The sequence below is a fragment of the Mytilus californianus genome, unplaced genomic scaffold (genome assembly GCF_021869535.1).
Source record: "Mytilus californianus isolate M0D057914Y unplaced genomic scaffold, xbMytCali1.0.p SCAF_4, whole genome shotgun sequence".
NCBI classification, from domain to species: domain Eukaryota; kingdom Metazoa; phylum Mollusca; class Bivalvia; order Mytilida; family Mytilidae; genus Mytilus; species Mytilus californianus.
In genome coordinates, this window is record NW_026262690.1 from 114,089,055 (window position 1) to 114,108,859 (window position 19,805).

General features: G+C 31.1%; 1 protein-coding gene across 2 annotated transcripts in view; it reads right to left on the minus strand.

The window, feature by feature from the left end:
* LOC127699110 (general transcription and DNA repair factor IIH helicase subunit XPD-like) overlaps positions 1 to 19,805 on the minus strand; it is a 77,734-nt gene that overhangs the window by 22,377 nt on the left and 35,552 nt on the right. For both annotated transcript variants that reach the window (XM_052202851.1, XM_052202850.1), the window contains exons 7-18: positions 19,016 to 19,069; positions 18,110 to 18,172; positions 15,338 to 15,461; positions 8,923 to 9,019; positions 8,337 to 8,446; positions 7,095 to 7,118; positions 6,383 to 6,551; positions 5,288 to 5,406; positions 4,257 to 4,396; positions 3,147 to 3,248; positions 957 to 1,020; positions 343 to 434 (exon numbers count right to left, since the gene is read on the minus strand). In XM_052202851.1, coding sequence (XP_052058811.1) covers positions 343 to 434; positions 957 to 1,020; positions 3,147 to 3,248; positions 4,257 to 4,396; positions 5,288 to 5,406; positions 6,383 to 6,551; positions 7,095 to 7,118; positions 8,337 to 8,446; positions 8,923 to 9,019; positions 15,338 to 15,461; positions 18,110 to 18,172; positions 19,016 to 19,069 — 1,158 coding nt within the window. The remainder of the gene's footprint in view (positions 1 to 342; positions 435 to 956; positions 1,021 to 3,146; positions 3,249 to 4,256; positions 4,397 to 5,287; positions 5,407 to 6,382; positions 6,552 to 7,094; positions 7,119 to 8,336; positions 8,447 to 8,922; positions 9,020 to 15,337; positions 15,462 to 18,109; positions 18,173 to 19,015; positions 19,070 to 19,805) is intronic.

The following is a 19,805-nucleotide window of genomic DNA, read 5'->3' on the forward strand; positions in this document are numbered from 1 at the left end:
TGCAATCAAAATTTGATGATAAAAATATTCATATGTTGATATAATTATAGATTATCGTTGGTTATCTCAACGAGATTGATTTTCTCGCTTGAGCCGGTACGGCGTAAGTGAGAAAAGCAATCAAGTTGAGATGACCAATGATAATCTGCTTATCGCGGTTTTACCTATGACGACGTTGTTAATTTCATTGACAACAGGCATGTGGGCCCTTAGTTTCTAGCAATAATTTTTGATATCACTCGACTCCACTGAGAAAAAAAATTATCAGTCAGCAAGATCAAAGGAAAATTTCGTAAAAAAGCGATAATGAAAGTTTAACTCCTTTATCTATACAACACATACCATATAAACATAACTAGTAAAGAAGCAAACAACCCCATCTGGAACAATGGTAGCCATCTCTACTAACAGGTTACCATAGTTACGTACTACAGCTGAAATTAAAACAAGTAACAATGCACAATATCAACCATAATTAGGATCCTCCCATCATTTTAACTTGTTACAGATCTGTAGTTTCACATTGCTAATAGTTCACTCAAAAATCATGTAAAATTATCAAAAAACATAAATCTAATAATTTTTTTTAAATTTTAAATTAACACATAGTTGATGAAGGTCATTCCAGATACATCTTTCATGTAAATAGAATCAGAATCAATTCTTAAATTTGTCTTACACTTTATGCCCTGTTAAGAATTACCTCCCTTTAGAGCTGTAACATAACCTAAAGCAATTTTTAAGCTTTGGGCATTTGTTTGTCCACTTTTTTTTTATTGAAGGAAACATTTGAATTTCTATATGTTAATTCATATCTAACTGCTCACAAAAAACAGGAGAGATGACAAAAAAAAGCATAATATTATTTCTACATCTTTTTTTTTTATTTAGCAAAATGATCAATTATCAATCAAAGATTATTTTTCTATATTGTTTTTTGTGTATTGCCTACATACCTACATCTTCCCTGGATTCAAATCTGGATGTCATGGCAACCTGATCATTACCTTTACTAATAATCTACAATATATGTATGTTTTGAGTTAAACTTTTATACAAAGAAAATGTTTTTTTAAAACATACCAAAGGACATCAATTTGCATCTTTGCTAGCCAAGGGTAACAATCCAGTCCCCTCCTCTCCACCCTTGGTGGATTAAGATAGAATTTCTGATCCACAAGGTAATGATTTCCATTGGTAGCAGTTGTAACTGGCGGCATCCAATCAAAAAGCGCCTTTAAGATGATCACGTGTAAATGTAGAAAATGTAAATAAACAATTGCCACATGCTGATTGTTCAACTAGTCTTTACCCCAAAAACATACTACAATATTTAATGATTATTTTAAAGTTCTTTATAAACTAATTGAAGTTTCTGGGTATGTTTCTCTCGCAAATGTTAGAATGTTAACGTACAATTTTTTTTATTACTGCTTCACAAATTTTTTAATAAACTGCTTCGCTGAGCGCAGCTGGATAAGCCCTCAGAGGTCCAACCCTGAACAGTTGGGGCAAAAATGGACACAATATTCAAGCTTGATACAGGTCTGAATTTGGATTGTAATAAAATATTTGACATATTATAGGTTTCTGAATAAATGTAGTCAAAGAACTTGAAATTGGTTATATGAATTGAATTTATATTCAATTAAAGATTTCTTGCTGTTCTGCAATACACTGTGCTGTTGCGCAATACTTAGTAAATCTGCTGTCAGACTATAAACAAATAAAGTTCAATTTCTTCTCAATGTCATATTTGAAATTTATGAAAATCAATAGGGAGATTACATCAATAGCTATAAATAATTCACCAAAGTTTCATGTGAACTGCTTAAAGCCTTATTGAGTTATTGTCCAAAACCTGGAAAATCCCCCCTTTTTTAATGAATAAAACCCATAACTCAGAAATGTAAAATCTAAAATTTATAAAATTCTAAAGGGAGCTTACATCAACAGATATAAACAATTCACCAAAGTTTCATGAGAACTGCTGAAAGCATTTTTTAGTTATTGTCCGAAAACTGGAAAATTCCCCTTTTTTATGAATAAAACCCTGTAACTCATAAACGTAAAATCTAAAATTTATAAAAATCGAAAGGGAGCTCATGTCAATAGATATAAACAATTCACCAAAATTTCTTGCAAGTTGGTGAAAGCATTCTTGAGTTATTGTCGGAAAACTGGAAAATCCCCCCTTTTTTAATGAATAAAACCCCAAAACTCAGAAACGGTAAATCTGAAATTTATAAAAAACGAAAGGGAGCTCACGTCAATAGATATAAACAATTCACCAAAGTTTCATGCATATTATTTATAGCGTTTTTGAGTTAATGTCCGACATGTTGACGATGGACGGACAGACGGACAGATGGAAGGACGGACGGACGGACGGACAGAAGTATACCATAATACGTCCCGTAAACGGGCGTATAAAAACTAGACACAACCATTATACACCTCCACATCGAAGATAGTTCAAGTGCTGCCATTTGTCAAGGATGATGTCAGAATGAGCAGAACTTTTATCTGCAAGCAGATGGCGCAGCAATGTAATAAAAAAAGTTGGCTTAATCTGCCAAGGATTGATAGGAGAGGACTCGATCGTAACCCTTGGGTAGCAAAAATGATTTATTTGTAGCTTAAGAATCTAAAGAACAGTAAATAATTTAACTGTTTTAATACAGAATGAAAATTAGATTAGAATGTCATAGTTTGAGATGGTTAAAGAGTGTACATTTAAAGTTACTAACTACAATCCATTTGATTAAAATAAAACAGAATCTTTTCACACTATAAATCACAATTCATTAGTTGGAGATATTGAATTGTGTCGTTCAAATTCAAATTTCCAATTTTTTTTTAAATAAATTTTTTTTCTTCAAAAAAATCTTCAATTCATAATACTTCCTAAATAAACATAATCATATTCAATCTTTTTCACTAGAAAAAAAAAGTACTCCTCAAAACAGAAAAAAATAAGCTCTAGAATAAGATCTAGAGGAGATCAGTTTTACATTCCTTCCAAGTCAAAGGTTAAATATCTTCTGGTTTCAGAGAAGAGGGTAAATCTATTACCTAATTTATAAGTAACAAGATATAATTAACAACAAAGGCTTACAAAACTATGGTAAAAAAATTCAGCTTACCATTGGGCATATACATGTCCTTGCCAAGGTCATTGTGAAGGTTGCCATGGTTACTGGTCTAAAATCTAATATCTTAGGATACATGTCTAAAGGTGAGAGTGTCTGTAAAATAAAGCAAACACAATTAATAATTGTTATCATTATTTTCTTAAAATTTTGCTTTGGTCTTTTTCTATGTGATAATTTTCCATCTTAAGCTACTGGACTGAGACTGGTTTTTTTCTCAGTCAAGTAGAACAAGAACACAATAACATCATAAGCCAAGGCCATTGACCTGCCTAGGAAAATAGCAATAAACAGATTATCTAGGGTCTTTCAGTTCAAGAAATTAAAAATGTATTTACTCAGTCTAATAGAAAGAGAACACAGTAACAACATAAGCCAAGGTCATTGGTGTTTTCTAGGGAAAAAGTGTTAAACAGATTATAAGGGTCTTTTAATTGAAGGAATTTTCAAGGCTACATCTCAATTCACGGCTCTTGTTTTTATAAATAATAATTGTTTGATAGTTTTGTAGATAGACACTAGTATGTGAGTAGAGAAAATAATTTGCGATAAATAGTAAATCTAGCAAAGAACAAGTCATAGTTATAGAAGCCATCTTGAACTTGCAGGGAGGTACACGCTTTTGGTCTATGTTTAAGGCATCATTGTGACCCTAAGATGAAGAAACAATGATATGAGTACTTGACTTTAAGGTCTGTAAAAATCATACAATGAAATACAGTTTACTACAAATATTTGACAAGTCCTTTAATTTCTATAAAACATTGAAAAAGTCTATAAATTGTACAGTTATCAACAATACTTGTACAGATCTGAATAAGCAATAAACTTGAGTCTGTGAGAACATGATATAATAGTTGTATTTGTCTTTGAACTAGCTTACAGTAACTGTGAGTATTCTAAGATCATCTATCTATTTCTTTAATCTAAATCAACAATTTAGACAACAATGTCATATAAACTACCCCAGATATTATATAAGAATTCATCTGACAGCTAGTTTCACAGCAGCTGAGGCATTCATACAACTCAATTGTAATTATACCTGTACTGTCATTCAAGGGTTTAATAATTACCTGGAAGGACAAATATCACATGACTTACCCCTGATGTTATGACAACTGACTGGAATCTATTAAAGACAGGTTTTATAGCAATAGAAGCATCCATACAACTGAAGTGTAGCACAGGGTTAGATATAGTTGGAGTTCTGTCATCAAAGGGTTCAATAATTATGACAAAACCTGAAAATAACGGACCAAATCTCTATATCAATTTTAAAGGAAATGTAAGATTTGCTGTTTCACTGATGTAACCCAATTGCTCCTTCAACCTACACATAATTTTTTCTGTGATTTATGGTGAGAAATCTTAGATGGCAGCATAGTTCTATACATGCACTTATTGTTTGTGCACTATTGCAGAGTATAAAAGGTCACAAAAGAAAAAAAATCTTACGAATAGAAATTGTTTTGCAATCTTCAATAGGTCATACAGTGCAAAATCATAAGGTCAACAAAAAAATCATGGATCTCAAAAATGTCATTTCAAAAATTAATTCGCTGTTTCATAATCTAATGCATTCTGGGTAATATTTTCAAAAGCATTCACTCAAACCTTATGACTGATTAAAAACCTCAAAAAAAAATGGAAATTCAACCAATGATGTAACATTATTTTAGCTAATACCAGGTTTAATCAACCATTTTCTACATAAGGAAATACCTGTACCAGGTCAGGAATATGACAGTTGTTTTCCATTCGTTTGATTGTAATTAATGGTGTACTGTCAGTGTTTGAGCTTTTGAATTTGCCATTTGATAAAGGACTTTCTGTTTTCAATTTTCCTTGGAGTTCCGTGTTTTTGTTATTTTACTTTTTTATTTAGGGGGAATTATGAGATTACCATAGTCCTTTAGATTTTGAAACAGCGAATTGAGGACAGAGTTTTGACAGAAAACATTTTCTTATTTCATATGAAATTATTCTATACATCATTCATTCAATGAACATGAAAAGGTATGATAACTAAGGTTTATCATGCTTTTATGACTATCTTAGATGTGGGGCAAGAAGCTTTTAAACCCTACAAACTATAGTGGTAAAGTGTTTACACACTTGTATACATAATTTACCTTTTGTATATGTACTGACTAGTGTGGCAAAGTTAGATATGAGTGTAAGTGCTGAAAAGTCATGAATATCTGTTAATTCTAGTGTCCTCATTAATGAACTCAATCTTTCTGCACAAAATCTGAAAATACAAACATACACTATCCACAATAAAATACAAGTTTATATAAAAATGAAAAGATTATGAGGCAGATAATAAAATGCTTAATAATTTAAAAAAAATCTTAACTGTGTGGACTGATGAACATGTTATTTAGAAATCTGAAATGACATCTGTATTCTAATTATGTACAATGGTTCATAACATACATTTTTTTTATTCTCAGAAGTAAAGAGTGGAACAGACAGAAATGAATTCATGATTTTTTTATGAACATAACATTCTCCCAACACACCATTTGATAATTTTATGATCACTAATAATGATTACTTAGTTATGTATCCCTTACAGATGAAGTCATCAACTATTTCAAATGTGGTTTATGTCAGAATGTTTAAGAACTGACAAATAAATTTTTGTCAAACTTAACTAATACATGTACCAATTAATCTTTTTGATAAAATATCTGTTAATATGAATAATTACATTCCATGCATATGTATGTTTCATAAGAATCCATACTTTTTATTAGCCGACAACTAAGAGGCAGTCCAAAATTAGATTGTATTGCCCAATAAAATGCAACATTCATGACAGCATGTGCTTTCTGTGATAACGTCACCACAATGCATATTCGTTATTTCATCGTTGTAGCATATGTAATACTGAAAATTGAATGCTCCTTTTTGTAATTTAATAGGGTTGTAAAAGCGTTGATTGTGCACAGGTTTTTAATAAGAAGCAAATGTGAGTCATCAATGCCTTTACACTCTAATAAAATTATAAGCATTCAATTCTTAAATAAATGTAGATCCTAGAGGTTAAACAGTGCAAAATGGACACCTACAGGTCACCATATTCAACAATGGGTAATTGCCTTCACATTATGACAAACCCTAAATCACCATGAGATCAACGTAGAGTTTTGAATGAAGGACCTTAAATAAACATAAATATTCATTGATGGTTGATCAGAATTTATCAGTATAGAGTATACCTTAAAGGTTTTCTTTCAATGCAGACTTTTTGAACACAGTCTTTAAGGAAGGATGGAGGACTTTCTGACACAACATGCTGTACTCTAAATCTAATTTTTAAATATTCTAAAAATCTTTTCATAAATGCTGCAAAATGTTCTGCAGTTCTTATATTACCAGGTACATTCTCTGAAATATAATGTTCAAGATTACAATTGATTTTTAACTATGGTTAACAATTTTTTATAATATAATATAATCACAATCCAACAATAGCAAAAGAAGATGTAGGGCCTACTTCAATTAGAAAGTATCCAAATGACCCAAAAGACCAAAAAAGAAATGTCATCAACATACCATCTTCCACAATAGACAAATGTCAATATAATTTGAAGTTCTGAATTGCCCAAGATAAAGCAAATGGTGAAATCACTGTCTTTTTTGTTTTTTGTTTAGCCTTTACTATAGATTTTTTTGGGTTTAAAGTCTATGAAACTTCCAAATTTGTGCATTATATTCCGTAAAACTTAAATAATTTGTACACATAGAATGTCATGGGATCAGCATACATTTCTATATCTATCATAAGTATCGTACAGCAGAATAGACAATGTATACTACAACTGCTAAAATATACAGTAAGAATGGTATTTCTAAACTCAAAAATATGTGAATGAAGCTATACAGAATCACTACTTCACAGCAAACTTCAAATACTTGTATAGAACTTACCCTGAAGTACTTCATCTGGTAAGACTGAAAATAAAAAAAAAAAGATTGTAATGAGATCAGTGTTCCTGTTGAATGTTTTCAAACAAAATGATAATCCACAAGTACAAGAGCTTCCACACCCTTGTGGGTGTTTGAATTTATAAACTAATAGGCCACAAAAATAATTGCTCCATTTAGCAAGTAGATTACGTTTTTTTTTCTTCAAAAATTCCATTTTTGGGGTAAAAAAGTGTGTATTATACACGATAAAATATGGTAGCTTACATTTCTTTTAATAAAATTGAGAATGGAAATGGGGAATGTGTCAAAGAGACAACAACCCGACCAAAGCAGAAAACAGCTGAAGGCCACCAATGGGTCTTCAAAGCGATTAAATCCTGCACCCAGTGGCGGGCTTCAGTTGGCCCCTAAACAAAAATGTGTACTAGTTCAGTGAAAATGAACGTCACACTAAACTCCAAAACATATAAATAAACTAAAATAAAAAAAAACATACAAGATTAACAAAGGCCATAGGCTCCTGACTTTTAATTCTTACAAACCAACTTATTCTTATTCTTCAGTTTATGGAGTCAAATCAAAAGGACGGAAGTAAAATTTGTAATCGCAATCTGGATTCCATGTAAACAATTTTAAAAGGAAGACATAGCATCAAGAACAACAATTTCTAAAAGGAAGTTTTTTATTTAGCAGTAAATATCAGTTTCAACTTTGAGATTGCTTCTTGATTTTTGTTTCTTTTTAGATGCTTTGAAATAAACAAGGGATAACTTAAAATTAATTGGTTATGAATTCATACTTATATAAAATAACCATGTCAATTTCATGTAAATCATTTAAGGATGTACTTAGGTAAAATAAAAAAAATCTAGAATTTAAAATTGATACTATAAGTCCGAAGAGCATTAGTTGAGGAACAAAATAAGCTAAAAATATTGATAGGATATGGAGCTTTTTTTCGAGATATTTATTTTTATTAAAATGGCAGGAAAAGGTTGACTCAGACTTTTACCTTATATTTGCATTGGTATTATTTGTGTCTCAAATCAAAAGAAAAGAAATCTAGAATCTGCTTAAATTTTGGTAGACCTTTTATGAGCTATTGAAGTCTTATATGAAAAGCAAAACGGGTGTTATAGGTAAACTATTTTACCCTGTATCGTAGGAAAAAAACTAAGGAGTCTGAACATCTGACAAATATTCCTAAACCTGACCTAAGTACTTCCTTAATATATAGAATACCTGGATTAGCAAGTACTTGGTCTGTTTCTCGGGCTAAATTTTTATCCCTTAGTCCTTGTACCAGTTTTAAATATTCATCATTTAATCTTTCAGCATTTGATTCTTTTATCCTGAAAAATAGATCTCCATATATTAACATAATATACAAATAATGAAAAAAAAAATGTGCAAAAAGAACTGAATAAATTTAAGAAAAGTTGGTAAATCCTTACAACATATGTCCTCTTACATTGCCAGTTAATAATTTTACTTTTCAATTTAAAAATATTTTTTTAGATATCCATTGTTAAGTTCAAAACATATAATAGGAAAGGAAAAATGTAAAGAAATAATCATTTTCATCTTTTGCATTTGTAACGATAGTAACTTACCATAATTGTACACAAATGTAAGATTCATTTATGCGATTTTATAATGAGATCTGAATGTAAAATATGAGTTCTATTAGATGCCATAGTCCTATTGAATAATAAGATCATTACAATCTTTTCTTAATTTTCATCAATAAATTACAGCTGATTGTCTACTTCATCTGAATTCAACAAAGTTGTTCTTAAAATAAATTTGATTTTTATGCATTTTTTACCTTCTAATGTGTTCACTTAGTTTTTCCAGATTCTGTTGACATTTTTCTAGCGTCCGTTTGGAGATTTTCACACTCATAGATTCTATACATACATTGTCTGAAAAAATAAAAATATATGAATGTGTAAATCTAACTTTTTAATGAGCCTTCTATGATATTTGTGCTAGCTTTCTATGCAATGTTTTGCTGGACAAACTAGCATCAGACATACTGGGTTTCATCTCATGTTATAAGTCGATTTGGATCATGAATATGTAACTAGTGCATTCGAAAACTATCTGTGTGTCTCCAAGCTTGTCTCTCAAATCATTTGAAAGGTAATATTTTAAAAGATTGTTCTATTCTACATCCCTTAAAAGTTTTATGGGTTCCATCATGAGTTGTTTGACCATTATGGATTATCTGTGTCAAAGATGACCACAGATATGTTCAAACTGTCCTTAAACATTTCTCATTCTATTTTTCCATTATTGTAATATCAACTTATGAGACTTAACACAGAATTTATAACTATCTTTAGACACACGTCAGTGACACATGTGGTAGGATAAGCTCCTCAGGAGCACCTGATGCCACTCTAATTTTTTGACATGGTTTATGTTGCTTAGTGTTTATATTTTTAATGTAACAGTAAAGTTTTGTAGAATGTTGTTTGTCTGTTCATCGTTTTTCGTTTTTCGTTTTTCACCATTATTTTGCAGATCTCTAATACCACATCCCCTTGGTTTTTTTTTTTATATTTTGTAAAATCATATTTTTTCCTGTCAACCAAAATGTCTTCATTATAATATATTATATCGTTGTTAGCCTTTGTTGTTTTATGACAATAAAGTACAGTATCTCTTTAAGAACTGCACTCCTTTTGTTTATTAAAACAACCAATACCTGCATTCATCTTTCAAATTTGAATTAAATATGAATAAACATAGCATTTAAATATTTAAACATAAAAGTTTGGCTCAAGTAGGATATAAGGACAATTAGTTCTTATTAAAGTACCGCAGTAATTAAAACTAATATGCCAGTACGATATTTCAATTATAAAAGTGTCATCATTTGATATGTCAGGTTAATAAAATGGACAATGTTAATGGGATAGACATGGTTGACTATGTTGCCACTTTGGAAAGAGTGCCAAATAAATCTTAAATATTGATTTAATAACGACTTATCCACCTTTTACTCAATTGTTTACTATGTGAGAGTGGTTGTCAGAGGTTCCAATTAGACATTTTCGAAAAAAAAGTCATCTACACGGACACTTATAATGACACCGATACCTACACTGACTAAAAAAATAGAGAGACCATATCAAAATGTCAAAATACACTAAATGAATTTAATTCAACATTTATAACTATATTAACGAGGTAAATTATATTTAAAAATAATTGCATATATTTTTAATATGGCGACCCTGCAAGCAGGATGGATATCCCATAGAAGAAAAAGACTCCCCTCGTAAAACTTTGTGTGACTCAGCAGAGGTAGAAAAAAATATAAATTCATTATTCGTTAGTTGGTTTTCTATAATTTTTAATTCAAAATCTGAGCTAGAAACACAAAGTCCTCTCATCAGTTTTGGAATTCTTTCAGTGATGATTTGTGATATTCCAAATGTTTTCTTCTAATTGTCGAATTATACTGATTGATCTTTTTCAAGCAGTTAATTACATTTCATGTAGTTTTTTGGGGTAAAATAACCAAAATGGGTATTCATCTTATCAAAAGAGAAAATCAGGTACAACTTTTTACGTTCAAGCATGTTTGAGTTGACTGTTTTGTCCTGAATACGTATAATGCAAAAATATTGATACATTAGTCTCGCTTCAGATTCATTATTTTTTTTTATATATTTAGGTTTTATTTTGATATAATAACATTACACATTCACAGTACCAAAACAGGAAATATATGGGTCAAGTGAAATACCTTTCTAATGTGTCATAACAACAGAGTAGGTGTGTTTGAATAAAATAAGAAAAGCTTCGTGCTATTTCAAATGTTTAAACTGGAAGTGTATTTCTTAGTTGTATTTTGTTTTACTTTCCTTCACTCATTTTTTAGTGAAAAATTTAGACATATTAATTATTTTATTTATGAAATGTATAAAAAAAAAAATGTGGGACAAATGTTGTTCACTCACTCCTCCTTGGATTTATACAAAAAGTCCATGACTTTATAAGTTGATCTTAAAAATGCATAACTGAAAAAAAACATTTTTGTGTGTGTAATCTAGGTTAATTATTCTTCAACCTCTGCAAATGTTTATTCTGCCCTTCCACATAACACTTAAATAGAATTTTTTTAATGTTTTTATTAACTTTCAAAATTTCCCCCTGACAACCAACCAGACAATAGTTTTTAGTTGACAAAAGGCCTTAAAGTACATGAGATGCTTTATAACTAGTAGATCAAGAGTCCGGAAACGGTCATATTTGCCAGTCATGACCTAAACTGGAATTATTTGTCCTAAACGAAAAATTGGGAATTTAGGACAAATTTTAATTTTTTTACAGAAATAATTTTTGTCATTTCATTGAGATCAGGTTTCTTAATCACCATTTTGCACTTGTGATCATGTAATCCCTTTCCTGTAATAAAACTGCCACTCCAGTTAAGTCTGATAATCCTGAGGGCCCTCCTAATAACTATATTAATGCCTCCGGGAAATATTGCCTAATGATCGCTAATCACTTTTTACCTGTGTTTTTAATTCACACACATTGAACCCAAGCTCCAACATATAAAGAAATTAAAATTCCATGACAACTGTATTCATTATTTAATTACTTTTCAGCAAAGACAATCATCTATTCTGATTAAAAAATTAAAACTTAATTTAATTTATGTAGAATAAGGTTATTTTTCACGAGTAACACCTGTGCTTTATTTACTATGTAATACGCATGCGTGAAATTGTCTTCAGCAGATTAGACATTTAATCGTAAAATTAATAAAATGCTCCGCTGGGCGCAGCTTGATACGACCGCAGAGGTCGAACCCTGAACAGTTGGGGCAAGTATGGACTCAACATTCAAGCTTGATACAGCTCTGAATTTGGATTGTGATTAAATATTTGACACAGCATAGGTTTCTGACACAGAATGAATGTGGTCTAAGAACTTAATTTTTTTTAATTTACCTATTATGGTCCAATATCCAAAATTTAAATACATGGGTTAGATTCAGCATATCAAAGAATCCAAAGAATTCAATTTTTGATGAAATCAAACAAAGTTTAATTTTGGACCCTTTTGACCTCAATGTGGACCAATTTGATAACGGGGCCCAAAAATCAAAATACATGGTTAGATTCAGCATATCAAAGAACCCCATATATTCAATTTTTGTTGAAATCAAACAAAGTTTAATTTTGGACCCCAACTTGGACCAACTTGAAAACTAGGCCCATAATCAAAAATCTAAATACATGTTTAGATTCAGCATATCAAAGAACCCCATATATTCAATTTTTGTGAAAGTCAAACTTAGTTTAATTTTGGACCCTTTGGACCTTAATGTAGACCAATTTGAAAACTGGACCCAAAATTAAAAATCTAAATACACGGTCTGATTTGGCATAACAAATAAATAAATGTGGTCAAAGATTTTTCAAATCTAATGCGCCATACTGTGCAATTAAAGATTACTTCTTGAAATTTTTCAATATTTGAAATTTGAAAAAAAAATAATATTTGAAGAATAATTCTTTTTAATTTCTGAAATCTGAAATGAGAAAAAATTGACCCCCCACAATTTCTTTTTACCCCCCCCCCCCCCCCTTTTTCCCCCAAAAAATTCTTTCCCTCAAGATATGGTCATAATCTCAATTCAAATTTCCAATGAATTTGCAACCATAATTACCCATTTAAATTTACCATAGTGCTAACTTAATCTATTTTATAATAGAATTTATAAAATGCTCCACTGGGGCGCAGCTTGATAACACCGCAGAGGTCGAACCCTGAACAGTTGGGGCAGGTATGGACACAACATTCAAGCTTGATACAGCACTGAATTTGGATTGTGATTAAATATTTGACACAGCATAGGTTTCTGACACAGAATGAATGTGGTCTAAGAACTTAAAAAATTTTAATTTACCTATTCAAACCATATCATTATTATTTGCTTTTACAAATGTATATATAAATCAGAAATAACCAATTTAAAATGGAAAATTTTAAAGAAAAAAAAAAGAAAAAAAAATCCCCCCCCCCAATTTTTTGAACCCCCTTATGATTCATCACCCCCAAACTCAATCCCAGCCTTCCCTTTGTGGTATGGTACCTTGCAGTACAATTTCAGAGAGATCCATACACTTGAACACAAGTTATTGTCTGGAAACTAGAAAAATGCTTGTTTTTGGCCCCTTTTTGGCCCCAAATTCCTAAACATTTAGGGCAATCACCCCCAAACTCAAACCAAGCTTTCCCTTTGTGATATGGAACCTTGCAGTACAATTTCATAAAGATCCATACACTTACACACAAGTTATTGTCCTGAAATTAGAAAAATGCTTGTTTTTTTGCCCTTTTATGGCCCCTTATTACTAAAATTTTGAGGGAATTACCCCCAAACTCAATCCCAGCCTTCCCTTTTAGGTATGTTACCTTGCAGTACAATTTCAGAGAGATCCATACACTTGAACACAAGTTATTGTCTGGAAACTAGGAAAATGCTTATTTTTGGCCCCTTATTCCTAAATTTTTGGGCAATTACCCCCAAATTCAATTCCAGCTTTCCCTTTGTGATATGGAACCTTGTAGTACAATTTCATAAAGATCCATACACTTACACACAAGTTATTGTCATGAAACTAGAAAAATGCTTGTTTTTTGCCCCTTGTTGGCCCTAATTCCTAAAATTTGGAGGCAATTACCCCCAAAATCAATCCCAGCATTCCCTTTGTGATATGGAACCTTGTGATACAATGTCAGAGAGATCCATAGACTTACACACAAATTATTGTCATGAAACTAGAAAAATGCTTGTTTTTTGCCCCTTTTTGGCCCCTTATTCCTAAAATTTGGAGGCAATTACCCCCAAAATCAATCACACCATTCCCTTTGTGATATGGAACCTTGTGGTACAATGTCAGAGAGATCCATATACTTACACACAAGTTATGTCTGGCAGTTACAAAAATGCTTATTTTTGGCCCCTAATTCCTTAACTGTTGGTACCATAACCCCCAAAATCAATCCTCACCTTCCTTTTGTGGTATTGAACCTTATGGTAAAATTTCATTGAGATCCATTCACTTAAACTAAAGTTAGAGTGCAAAACTAATGTGTATTTGGACGACGACGACGACTATGACGACGACACCAACGTCATACCAATATACGACAACAAAATTTTTTTTGCGGTCGTATAAAAATGATTTCATGCTAAATAAAACGAGTGCAACTATTATCTGTTATATCAAAACACTTTTAAAGGTAATAAAATTAAAAAGCAGGTGATTTCCTGTCAATTTGATAAACAAAATGAATCCCAGAAATGAATCCAGAATTATTAGTACTTTAGTATTGTAGCAAAACTTCCGGTTTTAATATCGACTTCAAAATCGAAGGAAACGTTAGCTATGTCTAGAAATTAAGCATTTTGAGTCATTAAAATCATTTAAATTTTAAACCATTGCCTTCCCAAAACTGTTCTTGAACGTTTTCAGAAAAATGGTAAGAAAATTCACGAAGTAAATGCAATCAAACAGACAATACAAGTTCGTTGATGATATGAATCTAGTGAGATATCGACAATTTTAAAAAAAGGCACCAACTTTTAATTCATCTCAAAATGACGGAAATTGTGTGAAAAAATTTCCGGATCCTTGTAGTAGATACATTTGTTTTTTAAAACGCAACTGTCATGTAAGGATCGTAATCATGCCAAGTGGATAAATTTATCGGTTTTCAAGAGCTAAGTTGACAGCGCTGGTCATACCTACAATGGCTTCCATTTTCACGATTGAAAAATTTAATCGGCGTTATTGAGAGAAGATTTTGACAAAGAAGAATCCTGACTTTCTGTGGAAAATTCTACTAATTTACACAAAGCCTTCCCCCTTTTTTAAAAATTATAATATGAAGATCTGTCAATTCTCAGCTTCTAAGCAGAGCCAATAAATCAACAAATCATTGAAAATATTTTGTTTATAACAGTATTTAAAGTGTAAATTATATTTATATTTTTTTTATAAATGCCTGTGCTCATTATACACCTTGAGATGACCCTACCTAAAAAGGTTACCTGTCGTCCTAGGCATAGGTGTAAGCGTCAGTGTCGATAAGTTTTTGAAAATGTCTATTGATAACCAGTTTACATGTAACTACCACACATCACTTGGCATATGTTTTGGACAATACAAAAAAAGTAAATATCCTCTGCATAATAATTAAATACATACCTATGTTGTGGGCCTCATCAAATACAACTACAGCTTTTTTAGAAAGTTCACTGGATACAAGTTCTGAGATTTTAGGATCTAATAAATAATAATAACTGTACACAACTATATTGGCATGATTTATCTGAAATGTAAATAAACAAATAATTTTGGAATTAAATCTAAAAATCCAGCTCATGCTAACTCTACATACAACTTCAAAATCTAACCATTGATTGATAAATGGTTAACATCCCAGTGTCATATTCATATGCTTGTTCAATGTCTGAAAATTCTTCAGTGCTGTTGTATTTCATACCTTATGGGGCTTTCCCACATAGCCTAGGCTTATTATGGCTCCCATTTGATATCAGACGGTGCTACAACCAAAAAAAGTTTGATTACTATCCTCAAATATCTGGAATGTCCTTTCATTGTCTGTACCCAATCATATGTTACAGTGAATTTGTATAATCAGGGATTATGTAGAATCCCTGGTTTTTCAGGGATTATGTAGAATCACTAAACTCATTAGTGATTATATATAATCCCTGAAAATGACCAGTGATTTTACATAATCACTGAACATTTTACTAATTATTTTACAAATTCCCTAATATGATTTCAGGGATTATCAATAATGAAAAAAAATAAAAAAATAAAAGAAAGGTTTTACCAGTGATATTTTATTTAAATGTATGTTGAACCACAATATTTCACAAACAAATAAGTATGGCAGAGGAAAATACAAAATGCAAGCTATGGACAAGGAACAAAAAATGGTATTTTTACTTTGATGACAAAAGAAACAAGTAAAAAAGACTAAAATCCTGCTTAATTCTATCTGCTAACAAAGTATATATTTAAATTGTTTTAAGGCTGCTATTATCCTATATATTTCATACATATTACACTCTTTACAGCATTATGCAGTACTATAGGAGGGGACGGGTTGGTGGGCATGGATCTAAAAATAGATAGTCTTCAATATTTGACGAAACAAATATATATTTTGTGAAAAGCAAAAGTTGTCAAAACTAGATATACAAAAACAGAAGTACCATTTATATGATTTACGTCTCATAAGTATACTAGTTTTTATAACAAATCAGTGGTTGGTTCGAGTTGAATTGAGGGCGTTGTTCATAGAGGGGATAAAGAACATGAAATTCAATTCTGAGAGAAATAACGCAACAGAATTCTGCTAGCATCAGCAATCAGTTCACGGCTGCTGATTCCCTTTTTTTGGGTACCTTCAGATGATTGTATTACAAACTTTATTTCTCTTAGACATGCCGTAAAATCTGATTCGATATGAGAAAGACAAGTTTTTTTTTAATGTGGATAGTGTAGTAAAACAGATGCGAATCAGGTAGATGTGCCTGTAGAAAAACAGGGCAAATGTGCAAAAGTTTCTGCCATCCAAATTTATTTAATGAATGTTTTAATATATTGTGCTTAACATTTTTGTATTTTGTGTAAAATATATTGAGGTTATCATTTTAATATATAGTGCTTAATATTTTAATTTTGTGTGACATTTTAAAATATTATGCCTAACATTTTTATTATACTTTAAGGTTATCATTTTTGTCGAGCCTGCGACTTTTGTCGCAGAAAGCTCAACAAAGGGATAGTGATGCGGCGGCGTTAGCTTACTTCTTAAAAGCTTTATATTTTAGAAAGTAGAAGACCTGGTGCTTCATACTTTGTATATAGATGCCTTATGTTACGAAGTTTCTGTCTGTCACATGTCCATTGTTCTTGAACTCATTTTCATGGTTCAGTGAATACTTGAAAAAAAGTTAAATATTTTTTGTAATGTTAATTTCTCTCTTATTATGAGTAATAGGATAACTATATTTCGTATGTGCGTACATTGTACCTTGCAGGGTCCTCATGCCTGTCAGACAGTTTTCACCTGACCTTGGCCTCATTTCATGGATCAGTGAACAAGGTTAAGTTTTGGTGGTCAAGTCCATATCTTAGTTACTATAAGCAATAGGACTAGTATATTTGGTGTATTGAAGGATTGTAAGGTGTACATTTGCAACTGGCAGGTGTCATCTGACCTTGACCTCATTTTCATGGTTCAGTGGTTATAGTTCAGTTTTTGTTATGATCTGTTTTTCTTATACTGTATGCAATAGGTCTACAAATTTGGTGTATGGAAATATTTTAGGATGTTTATAATGAAGTTTTATTATGATTTGATATTATAAATTATTTAGTTTAACTTACATTCATTTTCTTCATACACAAAACTGTTTCTTCATTTCAGTTATTATGCATAATCCCTGACGTCTTTTCTAGTGATTATACATAATCCCTGAAAATTTCAGTGATTATATATAATCCCTAAACTAACCAGTTATTTTACATAATCCCTGAAAATTTCAGGGATTATGTAGAATCCCTGATTATACAAATTCACTGTAACACATATACATTCGTAAGAGAGTCATGTGGATCCTGAATGGTCCAGAAAGGTTGGCCAAGCACTTCCAACAGTCAGGTGGGTTCCCTAACATTTGGAAACTTCAGTTGATTTTGTCTAGTTGGATTTCATAAAACAACTGCAGTGTTGTTTCTTCAAAAGTATCATGTTTAATTGACATCAATTATAAATTCACAATTTGGATAAACTTAAATTAATAAGTCACAAATCATAAGGACAGTCAAACCTGTTTATAAAAGTCTCCTTGGGGCAGGGGAAAACTGACCTGAAAGCTTTGTAAAATTTTGCATATTACTTCTAAATATCTTATTTGTATCAAATCATTACCAACTTACAGCATATCTGGCTAAGAAATAGGGGCAAAATCCTCGATCTTTTCCATAGTCTTTTAATTCATCCTAAAATACAAAAATTCAGATCCTTCAGAATTCTGTTAAAATCTAGATATCTATTTAAGGAAAATTGTGATACAAAATGGGGTTTTATTCTACATCATTGACATTTACTCAAAATGGTTAAAATTTCATATTCAAAATGTTGATCTTTTGTAATAGAAGACCAAACAAAGTCTAAACAATTTTTTTTTCCAAAGTTAGTCTTCACGATAAAAAATGAATCTATAAAGTGATATAAATCTCTAGTTTCAATGTTTGTGTGGAAAAAGGTATAATATTACAACATCAGTACACAATGAAATCACATCGTTTTCGTATACATTTGTAATTACAACTAAGATAATGCAATTCAACACATTCTTTTTGTACCTGTCCTAACTCATAAAACCTGTAATCTAGTGTTCGCCTTTGATTGCTGTCTGCCATTTTTTCTTCATTGTTTTAGTAGGAGTCAGGCTGCTGATTTTCCCATTTGAATTGTTTCACATTTTGTTCATGATGTAATAAAATGATAGTTTACTGTACAATATTGCTTTGGCTCACTGTTGAAAGTCGTACAGTGACCTACAGTTGTTTACAGCATTTTCCTTTGGTGTCTGGCGGAAAGTTGACTCTTTAGCAATCATACCAGATCTGATTAATTTAAGTATATTTTTTACTTCGGTACGGTATTTTAGTATGGATATATGTAATTTTGTGAACATCAACCCCAAACAGCACATGCAAAGTTTATTTTGTTTCGTTATTATACTTTAATTACATAGGGAATGTGGTTTTAATTTTTATTTCCTCAAAACACCTGTTCTATGTTTGTCTGCAATTATAAGAATTGACAAAAGTACTTACTAAACCATATATTCCTGTTGGTAGAGGAGTCTGTCTTCCTATCTTATCAAATTTCTGTAATAAAGAAGATATAATAACTTAGAATAAGAAATGCATTGCAACTTCATGTATGAACAGGTAAACTCAGACATCTTTGTTTCTATTATTGTGAAAATTGTGACGGGATAGGTTTTCACAAAAATATAACTAGAATCTTAAATTATTTCAGAAGTGGTAATAATTATTCTATCTTTTTTGTCCATACTTTAACAATTGCACCCAAAAAATTCTGAATTTATATACAATAGTACATGGTAACAATCAATTGGGCAGCATGATAAAACATTTCTGTTTTATTCAGTATAATTTGTATGGACACATGTGGATTTTCTGAAATGTCTAGTATACATTTTTCTGGAAAACTAGATAATTACATTTAACACAATTTTCTGTGAAAATTTGTAGACAAGAGTGCACACGCTGAAATGTCTCGCCTTCTTTACTAACCATTGATGTTATGTTGATAGTCCTAAATGAAAGCTTTACTACAACTATTACATAAACTTAACATGATCCAAGAAAATGAAGTCAAGTTCATATAAACCAAACGAGAAATACATGTACACCTTACAATCATTCAATACACTAAATATAGTTGACCTATTGCTTATAGTTTCTAAGAAACAGACTTAACCATGAAAACTGAACATTGACCAATGAATCGTGAAAATGAGGTCAAGGTCAGATGAACCATGCCAGGCAGACATGAACAGCTTACAATCCTTCCATACAACAAATATAGCTGACCTAT